We start from the raw sequence: 14,412 nt of genomic DNA on the forward strand, positions 1-14,412 counted from the left end.
AGATTGGCATTTTTGCGCTTTGGAGAGAGCTCTTTATTTTGTATTTAAACGGATTCTGACACTATGGGGCTCTGTGTAAATCAATGTTTGCTTCTGTAAGCATTAAGTGTCATCAACTGTTTCGCCAATTCATTAACTGAGTAAAGTGAAAAGTTCTCTGACTGTTTTCGTTGCATTGTGCTTTCAGCATTTACATTTTCATCTAATGAAATGTACCTGCCTCCAGCATGACGGGAAAAAAAAGTTTAATTGTTCGTTGAATGTGAAAGGACGGTAACAATCGCCGTGTCCATTAATTGAAGGAAAATCGGATTACGACGTCACCTTCACGGCTATTGTCGCCAGCTTAGCGGCGAGAAGCACGCGGGGTTTGACAGACAATGTGCAGAGCTTAACGACACAGGCCGTGCAATAAAGTCCCCGTAATTCCCTGGCATTCAAATTGCCTTCAAGGTTTAAACTCTGTTGGATTTGACATAGACATGCACTGACACTGCGACTGGCAGACCTGGCTTTATTATCAGCCTGCTAGCGTTCCCCTTTCATCTAAATCATCTCGTTTAATATAAACCTATTTTGACACTTTATTATTCAAACCTATTTTGACACTTTATTGTTCAAACCTATTTTGACACTTTATTGTTCAAACCTATTTTAACACTTTATTGTTGAACCCTAAGTTGACACTTTATTGTTCAAACCTATGTTGACACTTTATTGTTCAAACCTATTTTGACACTTTATTGTTCAAACCTATTTTGACACTTTATTGTTCAAACCTATTTTAACACTTTATTGTTGAACCCTAAGTTGACACTTTATTGTTCAAACCTATGTTGACACTTTATTGTTCAAACCTATGTTGACACTTTATTGTTCAAACCTATTTTGACACTTTATTGTTCAAACCTATGTTGACACTTTATTGTTCAAACCTATGTTGACACTTTATTGTTAAACCCTATGTTGACACTTTATTGTTAAACCCTATTTTGACACTTTATTGTTAAACCCTATGTTGACACTTTATTGTTCAAACCTATTTTGACACTTTATTGTTCAAACCTATTTTGACACTTTATTGTTCAAACCTATTTTGACACTTTATTGTTCAAACCTATTTTTACACTTTATCGTTCAAACCTATGTTGACACTTTATTGTTCAAATCTATTTTGACACTTTATTGTTCAAACCTATTTTGACACTTTATTGTTCAAACCTATTTTGACACTTTATTGTTCAAACCTATTTTGACACTTTATTGTTCAAACCTATGTTGACACTTTATTGTTCAAACCTATTTTGACACTTTATTGTTCAAACCTATGTTGACACTTTATTGTTCAAACCTATGTTGACACTTTATTGTTCAAACCTATTTTGACACTTTATTGTTAAACCCTATGTTGACACTTTATTGTTCAAACCTATTTTGACACTTTATTGTTCAAACCTATTTTGACACTTTATTGTTCAAACCTATTTTAACACTTTATTGTTCAAACCTATTTTGACACTTTATTGTTCAAACCTATTTTGACACTTTATTGTTAAACCCTATGTTGACACTTTATTGTTCAAACCTATTTTGACACTTAATTGTTGAAACCTATTTTTACACTTTATTGTTCAAACCTATGTTGACACTTTATTGTTCAAACCTATGTTGACACTTTATTGTTCAAACCTATTTTGACACTTTATCGTTCAAACCTATTTTGACACTTAATTGTTGAAACCTATTTTAACACTTTATTGTTCAAACCTGTCACGTTTCAATATATCACTTAAGGTGATTATGAACCGGTTAATTACTACTAATTAACTAACCACACCACGATCCACTCTCGCAGTCATACAATTAAATAGAGTCAACAAAAGTATAAGTTTCAGACGCCTGTTTATGTATAAACTCTCCACCTCCCTCGAGCCTTCACTCAAAATATGTTCCTTTTACGTTCTCAACACGTAAAAAACCAGTGTTCACTGACAAAATGCCAGTAGTATATAGAAAATTATAGTAACACGCTGAACCCGTGTAAATATAGTTAAATGCGAATGTTCTGTTCGAAAAGCTCTAGTTCGTGCAGGGGTCACACCCCACGTTGTCACTACTCCAATGAAATCACAGATACGAAAAGACAACGGTGGTCAACGGGGTGCGTACGACATGGTGCACTTAGCTTTATCTCTGCTGCTGCTGCTTAGCCGGTATGCTGGTTAGCCGGTTCGCTGGTTAGCGTGTCCGCTGGTTAGCCGGTTCGCTGGTTAGCCGGTCCGCTGGTTAGCCGGTCTCCTGGTTAGCCGGTCTCCTGGTTAGCGTAGCTTCAACAGGTCCCGCCAAAGTCAGCCGTGCAGACGTTACAGGAACACGTAACGAAGCGAAGCGAAACGAACGGAGGCTGCAAACAGAAAGCATCGGTGCACTAAACATGTCAGCTACCCCTCACCCACCACCTTAAAACATGTCATCTTTAAATATCTCATCGAGCACGTGGGCCTGCACAAAACGGACTTTTTACAACAACAAAACAGTCATTTTCCGTCCTTCTCTCCCTATCTGCAAAAACCATATACAGATTAGTATTTTAGCGTCACAGAGAGTAAATTATGCGCTAACCTGGAAAGAACAACAGAGAGTATTTCATTCCACAACACAGACTCATCAACAGCGTTAAATAATGATTTATTACCTCAAAAGCCTATGATTGTACTCTCATGGAAGCAAAAATCCGCTTCCTCCCTGGAACAGCCTCTGTTCGTCAACAGTGACCAAAAACGTCCAGAACCCCTTGTCGAATCCTTATGCGAAAGCCATCGCCGACGAAGGAAAGTTGACGACTTGTCCTCAGCAAAATACGTAGCAGTGTGAAGGAAATAACTCGTGGAAGCTCCCCTAGAGTGCCGAATATAATATTCGGTGAAAAACCATCATACTCTAGAAACTGTGTATTAGATCCTTCCCCTTCTGCCGCTGGGTGTCAAGTGCGCCGTCCTTGTGCCTCTCTCAGACAACCTAGCCAATAACACGTGACTGACCTTGTCACAAAACCAGTCCAGCTATACACAATTCTGCCTCCCCAAGCAGAAAAAAGACACGAGAAACTCAATCCCTGAAAATCCCGTGTGCGCTGTCAGCGAAAAACCGTCAGCCCTATGACAGCAGAAACCTCCACCGTAAAACTCGTGCGCAGCAAACCATCCGTGTTCATTGAGCACTGTCAGCAAACTCTGCTGTAGCCCAATATCACGTACAGGCGCTTTCTATCATAATCGACCAAGAACAGGCACTCCACTGAGTGACACTTTCTTGGTCTCTGTCACCCGATCGTGACACACCTCCCCTCTTCAAGACGAAACCTCGGTTTCGCTCACAGTCATGTTCTCCTCTCCAGCCCGAGAGAGAAAGTCAGCTCCAACATTGTTGGCGCCCGGAATGACGCGTACCGTGAATTGGTACGGTTGGAGAATCAACGCCCAGCGCATAAGTCTGGCGTTTGCCAACCTTGCAACCTGAAGATATTGCAGAGGTTGATGGTCCGTCTCCAGACAGAAAGGTCGTCCGTACAGGTACGCTTCGAACTTCTGGATGCCCCAGACAATGGCGAGACACTCGCGTTCAACCGTTGCATACGCTGCCTCGGCCGAGGTCAGCTTACGGCTGGCGAAGCAAACAGGGTGCAAAAACCCCTCTGTCTCCTGAAGCAACACTGCCCCAAGTCCCTTCCCGTCCTTGGGTCCTGAAGAACCCGAATTTCCCGATTTTCCCGGCCGTGAGCCTGAAGATTTGCCGGAGATCGCCTGGGCGTCCTCGTGTACTCTGATCCAGTCGGCTGCCTCCTGAGTAGTCTTTGGCTGGTGCTCCTGCACGAAGGTCACCACCTCAGGTCGCAGGCTGGACATCAGTTGTTCCATGACAATGAGGTCGGCAAGGTCGTCGACGGTCCAGTTCTTCTCGGCCATCTCCACCCAGCGCCGCAGGTAGAGATTAAGGCGTGCCACAAACTGATGGCTCAGCTCGCCGCTCAGTCTCTTGCTGTTACGCAGACGTCGTCTGTAGGCTTCCGCAGTCAGGTTGAAGCGCTGGAGTAACGCCTTCTTTAGTGCCTGATAGTCTCTCGCCTCGTCGTCATCCAAAGCGTTGTAGAGCTGCAAAGCGCGTCCTTTCAGGCAGGTGCTAAGGCGGCTAGCCCACGTGGCCTCTTCCCACTTCTGGTCAGATGCAATGCGCTCAAACCGGCGTAAAAAGTCGTCGAGCTCGTCCTTGTCATCGTCGAACGTCGGCAGTCTCGTACGGTCGGCAACAAACGTCGGCGCGCTAGCCTGAGTAAGCGTACCTTTCTCGGCCTGTAGCCTAGCCAGTTCTAGCTGGAGATCGCGATCCGCCTGCTCTTTCTCTTTCCGTTCCTGTCTGTCACGTTCGGCCTGTCGTTCGGCCTGTCGTTCCTGTCTCTCAAGCTCGTCTTTCTTATCCTGACGGTCACGTTCGGCCTGTCGTTCTCTTTCTTGTCTTGCAAGTTCGTCTTTCTTTTCTTGTCTGTCAAGTTCGTCTTTCTTTTCCTGTCTGTCTCGTTCTGCCTGTCGTTCGGCCTGTCGTTCTCTTTCTTGTCTGTCAAGTTCGTCCTTCTTGTCCTGTCTGTCACGTTCGGCCTGTCGTTCTTGTCTGTCAAGCTCTTCTTTTCTCGTCTGTCGCTCTATGTCTTCCCTACGTTCCAGCTCCTTGCGCTTAAGCAAACTACGCGCTCTAACGCGTGCGTCTCGCTCTGTCTGTTCCTCACTACCAGGAGTCTCAAAAGTTAATCTCTTCGTAGGAGATCCCCCTGTAGCCATGGTTAGTTTAGCAAAGCTTTATCACAAAAGTAAGTCTAACGCAGCTATAGCTAGAACACGCGGTGATGAAAGCGATGGATACAAAAATCCAGTAACCAGAAAATGCAGAAGAAAAATCCAAACAGTGTAGAACAAAACGCGTAGCCTACTTTATGGCTGCTTTTTGCGGTGAAACAAAGTGTTTCCCACAGCCGTGGCCTACTTTATCGGCTGCTTTTTGCGGTGAAACAGAGTGTCTCCCACAGCCTTGGTTAGGACAGAAGTCCTCGGACCCTTCCCCCCCAAAATTCCAACAAAGTCAAAATATGGAGAAAAATCCAAGTAAAACAAGACGGTAGAAATGTAACCTGTTACAGAATACGAAACAACAATGTAGAGAAAACTGAGTAAAACGAATAACGAATCCGCTAACCCCGCTCAGCTCTCTGCAACGGAAAACTCTGAACGTACAACAACAAAGATTCACAAACAAAGGAAAGGGAGGTAATCACAGTTAGCGCATACAATAACTCACAAATTACAATTTACATTCCCTGCAAGATGTGAATCGCTTAAGGTGTGGTATATGATCAAAACTATACAAAAAAGGGTAGCACCAAGCAGAAAATAGGTCGAGCACTGACGAGATTATCTGCTCTTAGTTATCCTTAATTGGTGGGTTTTTATCAGTTGGAAATTAACTGAGTAAATCCCGGCTTGGCCCCCATGTGTCACGTTTCAATATATCACTTAAGGTGATTATGAACCGGTTAATTACTACTAATTAACTAACCACACCACGATCCACTCTCGCAGTCATACAATTAAATAGAGTCAACAAAAGTATAAGTTTCAGACGCCTGTTTATGTATAAACTCTCCACCTCCCTCGAGCCTTCACTCAAAATATGTTCCTTTTACGTTCTCAACACGTAAAAAACCAGTGTTCACTGACAAAATGCCAGTAGTATATAGAAAATTATAGTAACACGCTGAACCCGTGTAAATATAGTTAAATGCGAATGTTCTGTTCGAAAAGCTCTAGTTCGTGCAGGGGTCACACCCCACGTTGTCACTACTCCAATGAAATCACAGATACGAAAAGACAACGGTGGTCAACGGGGTGCGTACGACATGGTGCACTTAGCTTTATCTCTGCTGCTGCTGCTTAGCCGGTATGCTGGTTAGCCGGTTCGCTGGTTAGCGTGTCCGCTGGTTAGCCGGTTCGCTGGTTAGCCGGTCCGCTGGTTAGCCGGTCTCCTGGTTAGCCGGTCTCCTGGTTAGCGTAGCTTCAACAGGTCCCGCCAAAGTCAGCCGTGCAGACGTTACAGGAACACGTAACGAAGCGAAGCGAAACGAACGGAGGCTGCAAACAGAAAGCATCGGTGCACTAAACATGTCAGCTACCCCTCACCCACCACCTTAAAACATGTCATCTTTAAATATCTCATCGAGCACGTGGGCCTGCACAAAACGGACTTTTTACAACAACAAAACAGTCATTTTCCGTCCTTCTCTCCCTATCTGCAAAAACCATATACAGATTAGTATTTTAGCGTCACAGAGAGTAAATTATGCGCTAACCTGGAAAGAACAACAGAGAGTATTTCATTCCACAACACAGACTCATCAACAGCGTTAAATAATGATTTATTACCTCAAAAGCCTATGATTGTACTCTCATGGAAGCAAAAATCCGCTTCCTCCCTGGAACAGCCTCTGTTCGTCAACAGTGACCAAAAACGTCCAGAACCCCTTGTCGAATCCTTATGCGAAAGCCATCGCCGACGAAGGAAAGTTGACGACTTGTCCTCAGCAAAATACGTAGCAGTGTGAAGGAAATAACTCGTGGAAGTTCCCCTAGAGTGCCGAATATAATATTCGGTGAAAAACCATCATACTCTAGAAACTATGTATTAGGTCCTTCCCCTTCTGCCGCTGGGTGTCAAGTGCGCCGTCCTTGTGCCTCTCTCAGACAACCTAGCCAATAACACGTGACTGACCTTGTCACAAAACCAGTCCAGCTATACACAATTCTGCCTCCCCAAGCAGAAAAAAGACACGAGAAACTCAATCCCTGAAAATCCCGTGTGCGCTGTCATCGAAAAACCGTCAGCCCTATGACAGCAGAAACCTCCACCGTAAAACTCGTGCGCAGCAAACCCTCCGTGTTCATTGAGCACTGTCAGCAAACTCTGCTGTAGCCCAATATCACGTACAGGCGCTTTCTATCATAATCGACCAAGAACAGGCACTCCACTGAGTGACACTTTCTTGGTCTCTGTCACCCGATCGTGACAAAACCTATGTTGACACTTTATTGTTCAAATCTATTTTGACACTTTATTGTTCAAACCTATGTTGACACTTTATTGTTCAAACCTATGTTGACACTTTATTGTTCAAACCTATTTTAACACTTTATTGTTCAAACCTATTTTAACACTTTATTGTTCAAACCTATTTTGACACTTTATTGTTCAAACCTATTTTGACACTTTATTGTTCAAACCTATTTTGACACTTTATTGTTCAAACCTATTTTGACACTTTATTGTTCAAACCTATTTTGACACTTTATTGTTTGGATTCGTGGCTGCTGAAAATCTGGCCCAAAACAGTTGACTGTCGTTATGTACAACTGTCTACTATTGTAAAGTGCCTTGACCTAGGCCTCCTTTGCAGAAAGTGATGACAAATAACTGTAAGGTGATGGAATAAAGTCATTCTAAGGACCACAGTGTTCTCACAGCTGGTCTCAGGTCACGTACACCTAGGTTAACAACATGGCGATTCCCAAACCTTAAGGAACGGGTTGTGTCATACATCACGTACACCTAGGTTAACAACATGACGATTCCCAAACCTTAAGGAACGTGTTGTGTCATACATCACGTACACCTAGGTTAACAACATGACGATTCCCAAACCTTAAGGAACGGGTTGTGTTATACATCACGTACACCTAGGTTAACAACATGGCGATTCCCAAACCTTAAGGAACGGGTTGTGTCATACATCACGTACACCTAGGTTAACAACATGACGATTCCCAAACCTTAAGGAACGGTTTGTGTCATACATCACGTACACCTAGGTTAACAACATGAAGATCCCCAAACCTTAAGGAACGGTTTAAGGTACTCAAGTCTGTCACTAAGTCCAGAAACCTGACAATCCATGTTATAACGTGCCTCTTATGTGGCACAGGCAGTGATCAAGACGGTCCCTGAGTCCAGTTATCTCACATTTAATGCTATCATTTAATAGTCGCACCCAGATGGCAAATATGTCACCGAGTCCGAAAACGTCAGAAGCAATGGTGTCAACAGTGTCTGTTACCTGACATTATGATCTTAAAGCTGAATAACAAAAGACAGCGGTACTCTCCAACACAAAGACACCGGTACTCTCCAACACAAAGACACCGGTACTCTCCAACACAAAGACACCGGTACTCTCCAACACAAAGAAATCGGTACTCACCAACACAAAGAAATCGGTACTCACCAACACAAAGAAATCGGTACTCACCAACACAAAGAAATCGGTACTCACCAACACAAAGACACCGGTACTCTCCAACACAAAGACACCGGTACTCTCCAACACAAAGACACCAGTACTCTCCAACACAAAGACACCGGTACTCACCAACACAAAGACACCGGTACTCACCAACACAAAGACTCGGGTACTCACCAACACAAAGACACCGGTACTCACCAACACAAAGACACCGGTACTCACCAACACAAAGACACCGGTACTCTCCAACACAAAGACTCGGGTACTCACCAACACAAAGACACCGGTACTCTCCAACACAAAGACACCGGTACTCTCCAACACAAAGACACCGGTACTCTCCAACACAAAGACACCGGTACTCTCCAACACAAAGACACCGGTACTCACCAACACAAAGACACCGGTACTCACCAACACAAAGACACCGGTACTCTCCAACACAAAGACACCGGTACTCTCCAACACAAAGACACCGGTACTCTCCAACACAAAGACACCGGTACTCTCCAACACAAAGACACCAGTACTCACCAGCACAAAGACAGCACAGACACATGCTGTACGAGTACCGATTGGTTTTGATTTTCAACTTAGTTTTCACCACAGTCATCTTGTTGTTTAGATTGTAATCGTATACCTTACTGTGTGTCACCCAGGTGATGACGTGTGTGTGTTGTGTCTGACCCAGGTGATGACGTGTGTGTGTTGTGTCTGACCCAGGTGATGACGTGTGTGTGTTGTGTCTGACCCAAGCTGATGACGTGTGTGTGTGTGTTGTGTCTGACCCAGGTGATGACGTGTGTGTGTGTTGTGTCTGACCCAGGTGATGACGTGTGTGTGTGTTGTGTCTGACCCAGGTCATGACGTGTGTGTGTGTTGTGTCTGACCCAGGTGATGTGTCTGACCCAGGTGATGACGTGTGTGTGTTGTGTCTGACCCAGGTGATGACGTGCGTGTGTTGTGTCTGACCCAGGTGATGACGTGTGTGTGTTGTGTCTGACCCAGGTGATCACAAGTGTGTGTTGTGTCTGACTCAGGTGATGACGTGTGTGTGTTGTGTCTGACCCAGGTGATCACAAGTGTGTGTTGTGTCTGACTCAGGTGATGACGTGTGTGTGTTGTGTCTGACCCAGGTGATCACAAGTGTGTGTTGTGTCTGACTCAGGTGATGACGTGTGTGTGTTGTGTCTGACCCAGGTGGATGACGTGTGTGTGTTGTGTCTGACCCAGGTGATCACGTGTGTGTGATGTGTCTGACCCAGGTGATGACGTGTGTGTGATGTGTCTGACCCAGGTGATGACGTGTGTGTGTTGTGTCTGACCCAGGTGATGACGTGTGTGTGATGTGTCTGACTCAGGTGATGACGTGTGTGTGTTGTGTCTGACCCAAGCTGATGACGTGTGTGTGTGTGTTGTGTCTGACCCAAGGTGATGACGTGTGTGTGTTGTGTCTGACCCAGGTGATGACGTGTGTGTGTTGTGTCTCATCCAGGTGATCACGTGTGTGTGTTGTGTCTGACCCAGGTGATGACGTGTGTGTGTTGTGTCTGACCCAGGTGATCACGTGTGTGTGTTGTGTCTGACCCAGGTGATGACGTGTGTGTGTTGTGTCTGACCCAGGTGATCACGTGTGTGTGTTGTGTCTGACCCAGGTGATCACGTGTGTGTGATGTGTCTGACCCAGGTGATGACGTGTGTGTGATGTGTCTGACCCAGGTGATGACGTGTGTGTGTTGTGTCTGACCCAGGTGATGACGTGTGTGTGATGTGTCTGACCCAGGTGATGACGTGTGTGTGATGTGTCTGACCCAGGTGATCACGTGTGTGTGATGTGTCTGACCCAGGTGATGACGTGTGTGTGATGTGTCTGACCCAGGTGATCACGTGTGTGTGATGTGTCTGACTCAGGTGATGACGTGTGTGTGTTGTGTCTGACCCAGGTGATCACGTGTGTGTGATGTGTCTGACCCAGGTGATGACGTGTGTGTGTTGTGTCTGACCCAGGTGATCACAAGTGTGTGTTGTGTCTGACTCAGGTGATGACGTGTGTGTGTTGTGTCTGACCCAGGTCATGACGTGTGTGTGTTGTGTCTGACCCAGGTCATGACGTGTGTGTGTGTTGTGTCTGACCCAGGTCATGACGTGTGTGTGATGTGTCTGACCCAGGTGATGACGTGTGTGTGATGTGTCTGACCCAGGTGATCACGTGTGTGTGTTGTGTCTGACCCAGGTGATGACGTGTGTGTGTTGTGTCTGACCCAGGTGATCACGTGTGTGTGTTGTGTCTGACCCAGGTGATGACGTGTGTGTGTTGTGTCTGACCCAGGTGATCACGTGTGTGTGTTGTGTCTGACCCAGGTGATCACGTGTGTGTGTTGTGTCTGACCCAGGTGATCACGTGTGTGTGTTGTGTCTGACCCAGGTGATGACGTGTGTGTGTTGTGTCTGACTCAGGTGATGACGTGTGTGTGTTGTGTCTGACCCAGGTGATCACGTGTGTGTGTTGTGTCTGACCCAGGTGACGAGTGTGTGTTGTGTCTCATCCAGGTGATCAAGGCGGCGGAGACGTTCCTGTTCGAGGAGGAGGAGGGGCCCAAGGCGGAGCAGCTGCAGGCCCAGTTCTCCATCATCAGGGACGCCGCCAACAGCCACTGCCACAACGTCATTGCCATCGCCACGCCGCCCAACAGGCCTGACGTCACCACGCGCATGCCCACCTGGCCGCTGACGTCACGACCCCCCAGGGGGCAGGGCGAGCGACCAGACGGCGCCACCTACCGGCCCGTGGTGTACGAGGTGCAGACCAAGGGACGCGACTCTCAGGGAAAGCTGCCCCCGACACACGGCGTGGGTCAGACACTGGAGGTGGGTCAGGACACGAGCTCGGCACGTTCTGCTCTGTGCAGGACTAGCGGCTTCAAGGTCACTCTTACACTGCTCGCCCTGCTGGTCGTGTGTGGCTCGTGGAGGTGATCTCCCCTGTTCACTATTCTTTCCTCTTCTCTTTCTCTTACCTTTCACTCAACTTCTTTTGACGGTTTGGATTTTTCTTCTTCTTCTTCGTCTTCTTCTTCTTCTTCCTTTTTACGCGTGCATCGACAAACTGGGTCTGCCTGTCAGCGGCAGACATCCAGACAGAACAAATGCTGTGATAAATCACGCTACGCATCCAGTGAACTAAGGCCGTATGATTACGTCACAATACACATCAAGTGAACAAAGGATGTGATAAATCACGCTACACATCAAGTGAACAATGACCGTGATAAATCACGCTAAACATTAAATGAACAATGGCCGTATGATTAATTCACGCCATACATCAATTGAAGAAGTGTTGTGATCAAATCACGCTACACATCAAGTGAACAAGTGCTGTGATCAAATCACGCTACACATCAAGTGAACAAGTGCTGTGATCAAATCACGCTACACATCAAGTGAACAAAGGCAGTGATCAAATCACGCTACACATCAATTGAACAAGTGCTGTGATCAAATCACGCTACACATCACGTGAACAAAGGCAGTGTTCAAATCACGCTACACATCAATTGAACAAGTGCTGTGATCAAATCACGCTACACATCAATTTAACAAGTGCTGTGATCAAATCACGCTACACATCAAGTGAACAAAGGCAGTGATCAAATCACGCTACACATCAAGTGAATGCAAGTGTTGTGATCAAATCACGCTACACATCAAGTGAACAAAGGCAGTGATCAAATCACGCTACACATCACGTGAACAAGTGCTGTGACCAAATCACGCTACACATCAAGTGAACAAGTGCTGTGATCAAATCACGCTACACATCAAGTTAACAAAGGCAGTGATTAAACCACGCTACACATCAAGTATCAAGTGAACAATGGCCGTATGATTAATTCACGCCATACATCATTTGAACAAAATAATGCTGTGATCAAATCACGCTGCAGCGCGTGCAGTGGATCGCTCAGTTGATCTCGAGACAGGATGTGTCGGCACGTTTACCTGGGATTAACACCCTTGTTTTGCCGAAGCCCTATACCTACCACGCAAGCCTGGGATTACTGACATTGTTTTTTTTTTATATACTGTCACGCTACGCTGGCACGGAGGTGCGTTGTATCCCATGGTTCAGCGCGGCACGCGGCGTGTTGGGCGGGGAAGGATACAGCGTTCAGCGGCCCGTGACGTCACACCTCTGCTTCTTTCTGACAGGATTTGGAAGCTGGCTGCCTGTTGGTCGAGTAGACGAGAGCGTCTTTGAAACGAAATTGTGTAAGCTTCGAGAAAAAAAAAAGATCTGTTCATAAAAAAAATTCATCAGTGAACACTGAATGGAATTGCAAGCTTCGCAGCCGCCATGTTCTCGCGCGCACGAGCACCGGTAGAGGGATGCTGTTTTTGTCAAATCCTCGACTTTGTTTCTTCAAGAAATGCACTGATCTCCCTTTACCCGCGAACACCACGCCATGTCGCCCCCAATGACAGGGCGTGAGACCGACGCCAGACGCGAGGGGACAAAGCGTGGCGGTCACGTTCTATGTCACGCCAAACCCCGGACCTGTCACTTCACATTGCGGCGCCGCCATTGCAGTGTGATGGCGGCCATTGCTGTGTGATTGCTGCATGACGGTGTTCGACACGGGGCGAGCGATACCCGGTCCCTGCAGACCTGCCCCTGACAGCTTGTCATCACGGCCTTTCAGCTACCCCCCCCCCCCCCCCCTTCCGGGAAGTGAACAACCCCCGGTATATGAGGTGACTGGAAGCCGCCGTGTGCCGTCAAGCCTGATACTTATTGGGCGAAGTCGACTTCACGGTATATGAGGTGACTGGAAGCCGCCGTGTGCCGTCAAGCCTGATACTTATTGGGCGAAGTCGACTTCAGGAAGCTCGCTGGACGAAGCTGTGGCGCTCAATTTTCTATCAAAAAAGCCTACAAAATTTGGCCAAGTCAACTCCAGGCTGAATCAAGGACGGCCTTCAGGGACACCCACACAGCGGCCATTCTTTCTCAACAAGCCGTCCCCCGCGTCGTCTCCTCTGACGCTGGACCTGGCATACGTCCCTTCCTGCAACAGACTACCAACCTCGATCAGGGTTAAACTTTTAATGGGGTAGTTTCCCCTGTGACCGAAGCTGACTCTGCTTCCAGCATGCCGTCGTCTGATTCCTACCAGCCGAAAATCCACAACAACAAATCCGACACAGATGTCCACACAAAGAGGTTCACGAGTTTTCTTTGACCAGTCCTGTGAGGTTTGACAAACAAATCAAATCCCCCGAACACCAGGTGTGTTTGTCGGCACAGTCTGACAAATAATGATTGGAACGCGAGGTTGCTGTGTTCAGTGTAGACTGGCATATGATGGTGGTACTGTGCAGTGTTTGGGGACAGAGAGAGGGTGTTTTGTGTAGTGTAGACTGACATATGATGGTGGTACTGTACAGTGTTTGGGGACAGAGAGAGGGTGTTTTGTGTAGTGTAGACTGACATATGATGGTGGTACTGTACAGTGTTTGGGGGCAGAGAGAGGGTGCTGTGTTCAGTGTAGACTGACATATGATGGTGGTACTATACAGTGTTTGGGGACAGAGAGAGGGTGTTTTGTGTAGTGTAGACTGACATATGATGGTGGTACTGTACAGTGTTTCGGGACAGAGAGAGGGTGTTTTGTGTAGTGTAGACTGGCATATGATGGTGGTACTGTGCAGTGTTTGGGGGCAGAGAGAGGGTGTTTTGTGTAGTGTAGACTGGCATATGATGGTGGTACTGTGCAGTGTTTGGGGGCAGAGAGAGGGTGTTTTGTGTAGTGTAGACTGGCATATGATGGTGGTACTGTGCAGTGTTTGGGGGCAGAGAGAGGGTGTTTTGTGTAGTGTAGACTGGCATATGATGGTGGTACTGTGCAGTGTTTGGGGACAGAGAGACGGAGAAGCGGTTCAGAGTGCTAGAGTTGCCCCGCAACAGGCCCGGTACCATAGGAACCACTACATATATATTTTGTGTTAAAATCTAAACCAGGGCTCGATCTAGAGGTGGGGGGCCCTGGATTCCGGAAGCCCGTCTCCCCCCC

General features: G+C 46.6%; 1 protein-coding gene across 1 annotated transcript in view; it reads left to right on the forward strand.

Annotated features, from left to right (window-relative positions):
• Positions 1–11,314, forward strand: part of LOC138977327 (uncharacterized) — a 30,619-nt gene extending 19,305 nt beyond the window's left edge. Inside the window, exons 8-9 of the mRNA XM_070350226.1 lie at positions 8,235–8,900; positions 10,889–11,314. Of these exons, the coding sequence (XP_070206327.1) occupies positions 8,235–8,900; positions 10,889–11,314 (1,092 nt within the window). The remainder of the gene's footprint in view (positions 1–8,234; positions 8,901–10,888) is intronic.
• Positions 11,315–14,412: the final 3,098 nt, after the last annotated feature.

The sequence above is a fragment of the Littorina saxatilis genome, linkage group LG9 (genome assembly GCF_037325665.1).
Source record: "Littorina saxatilis isolate snail1 linkage group LG9, US_GU_Lsax_2.0, whole genome shotgun sequence".
Taxonomy (NCBI): Eukaryota; Metazoa; Mollusca; class Gastropoda; order Littorinimorpha; family Littorinidae; genus Littorina; species Littorina saxatilis.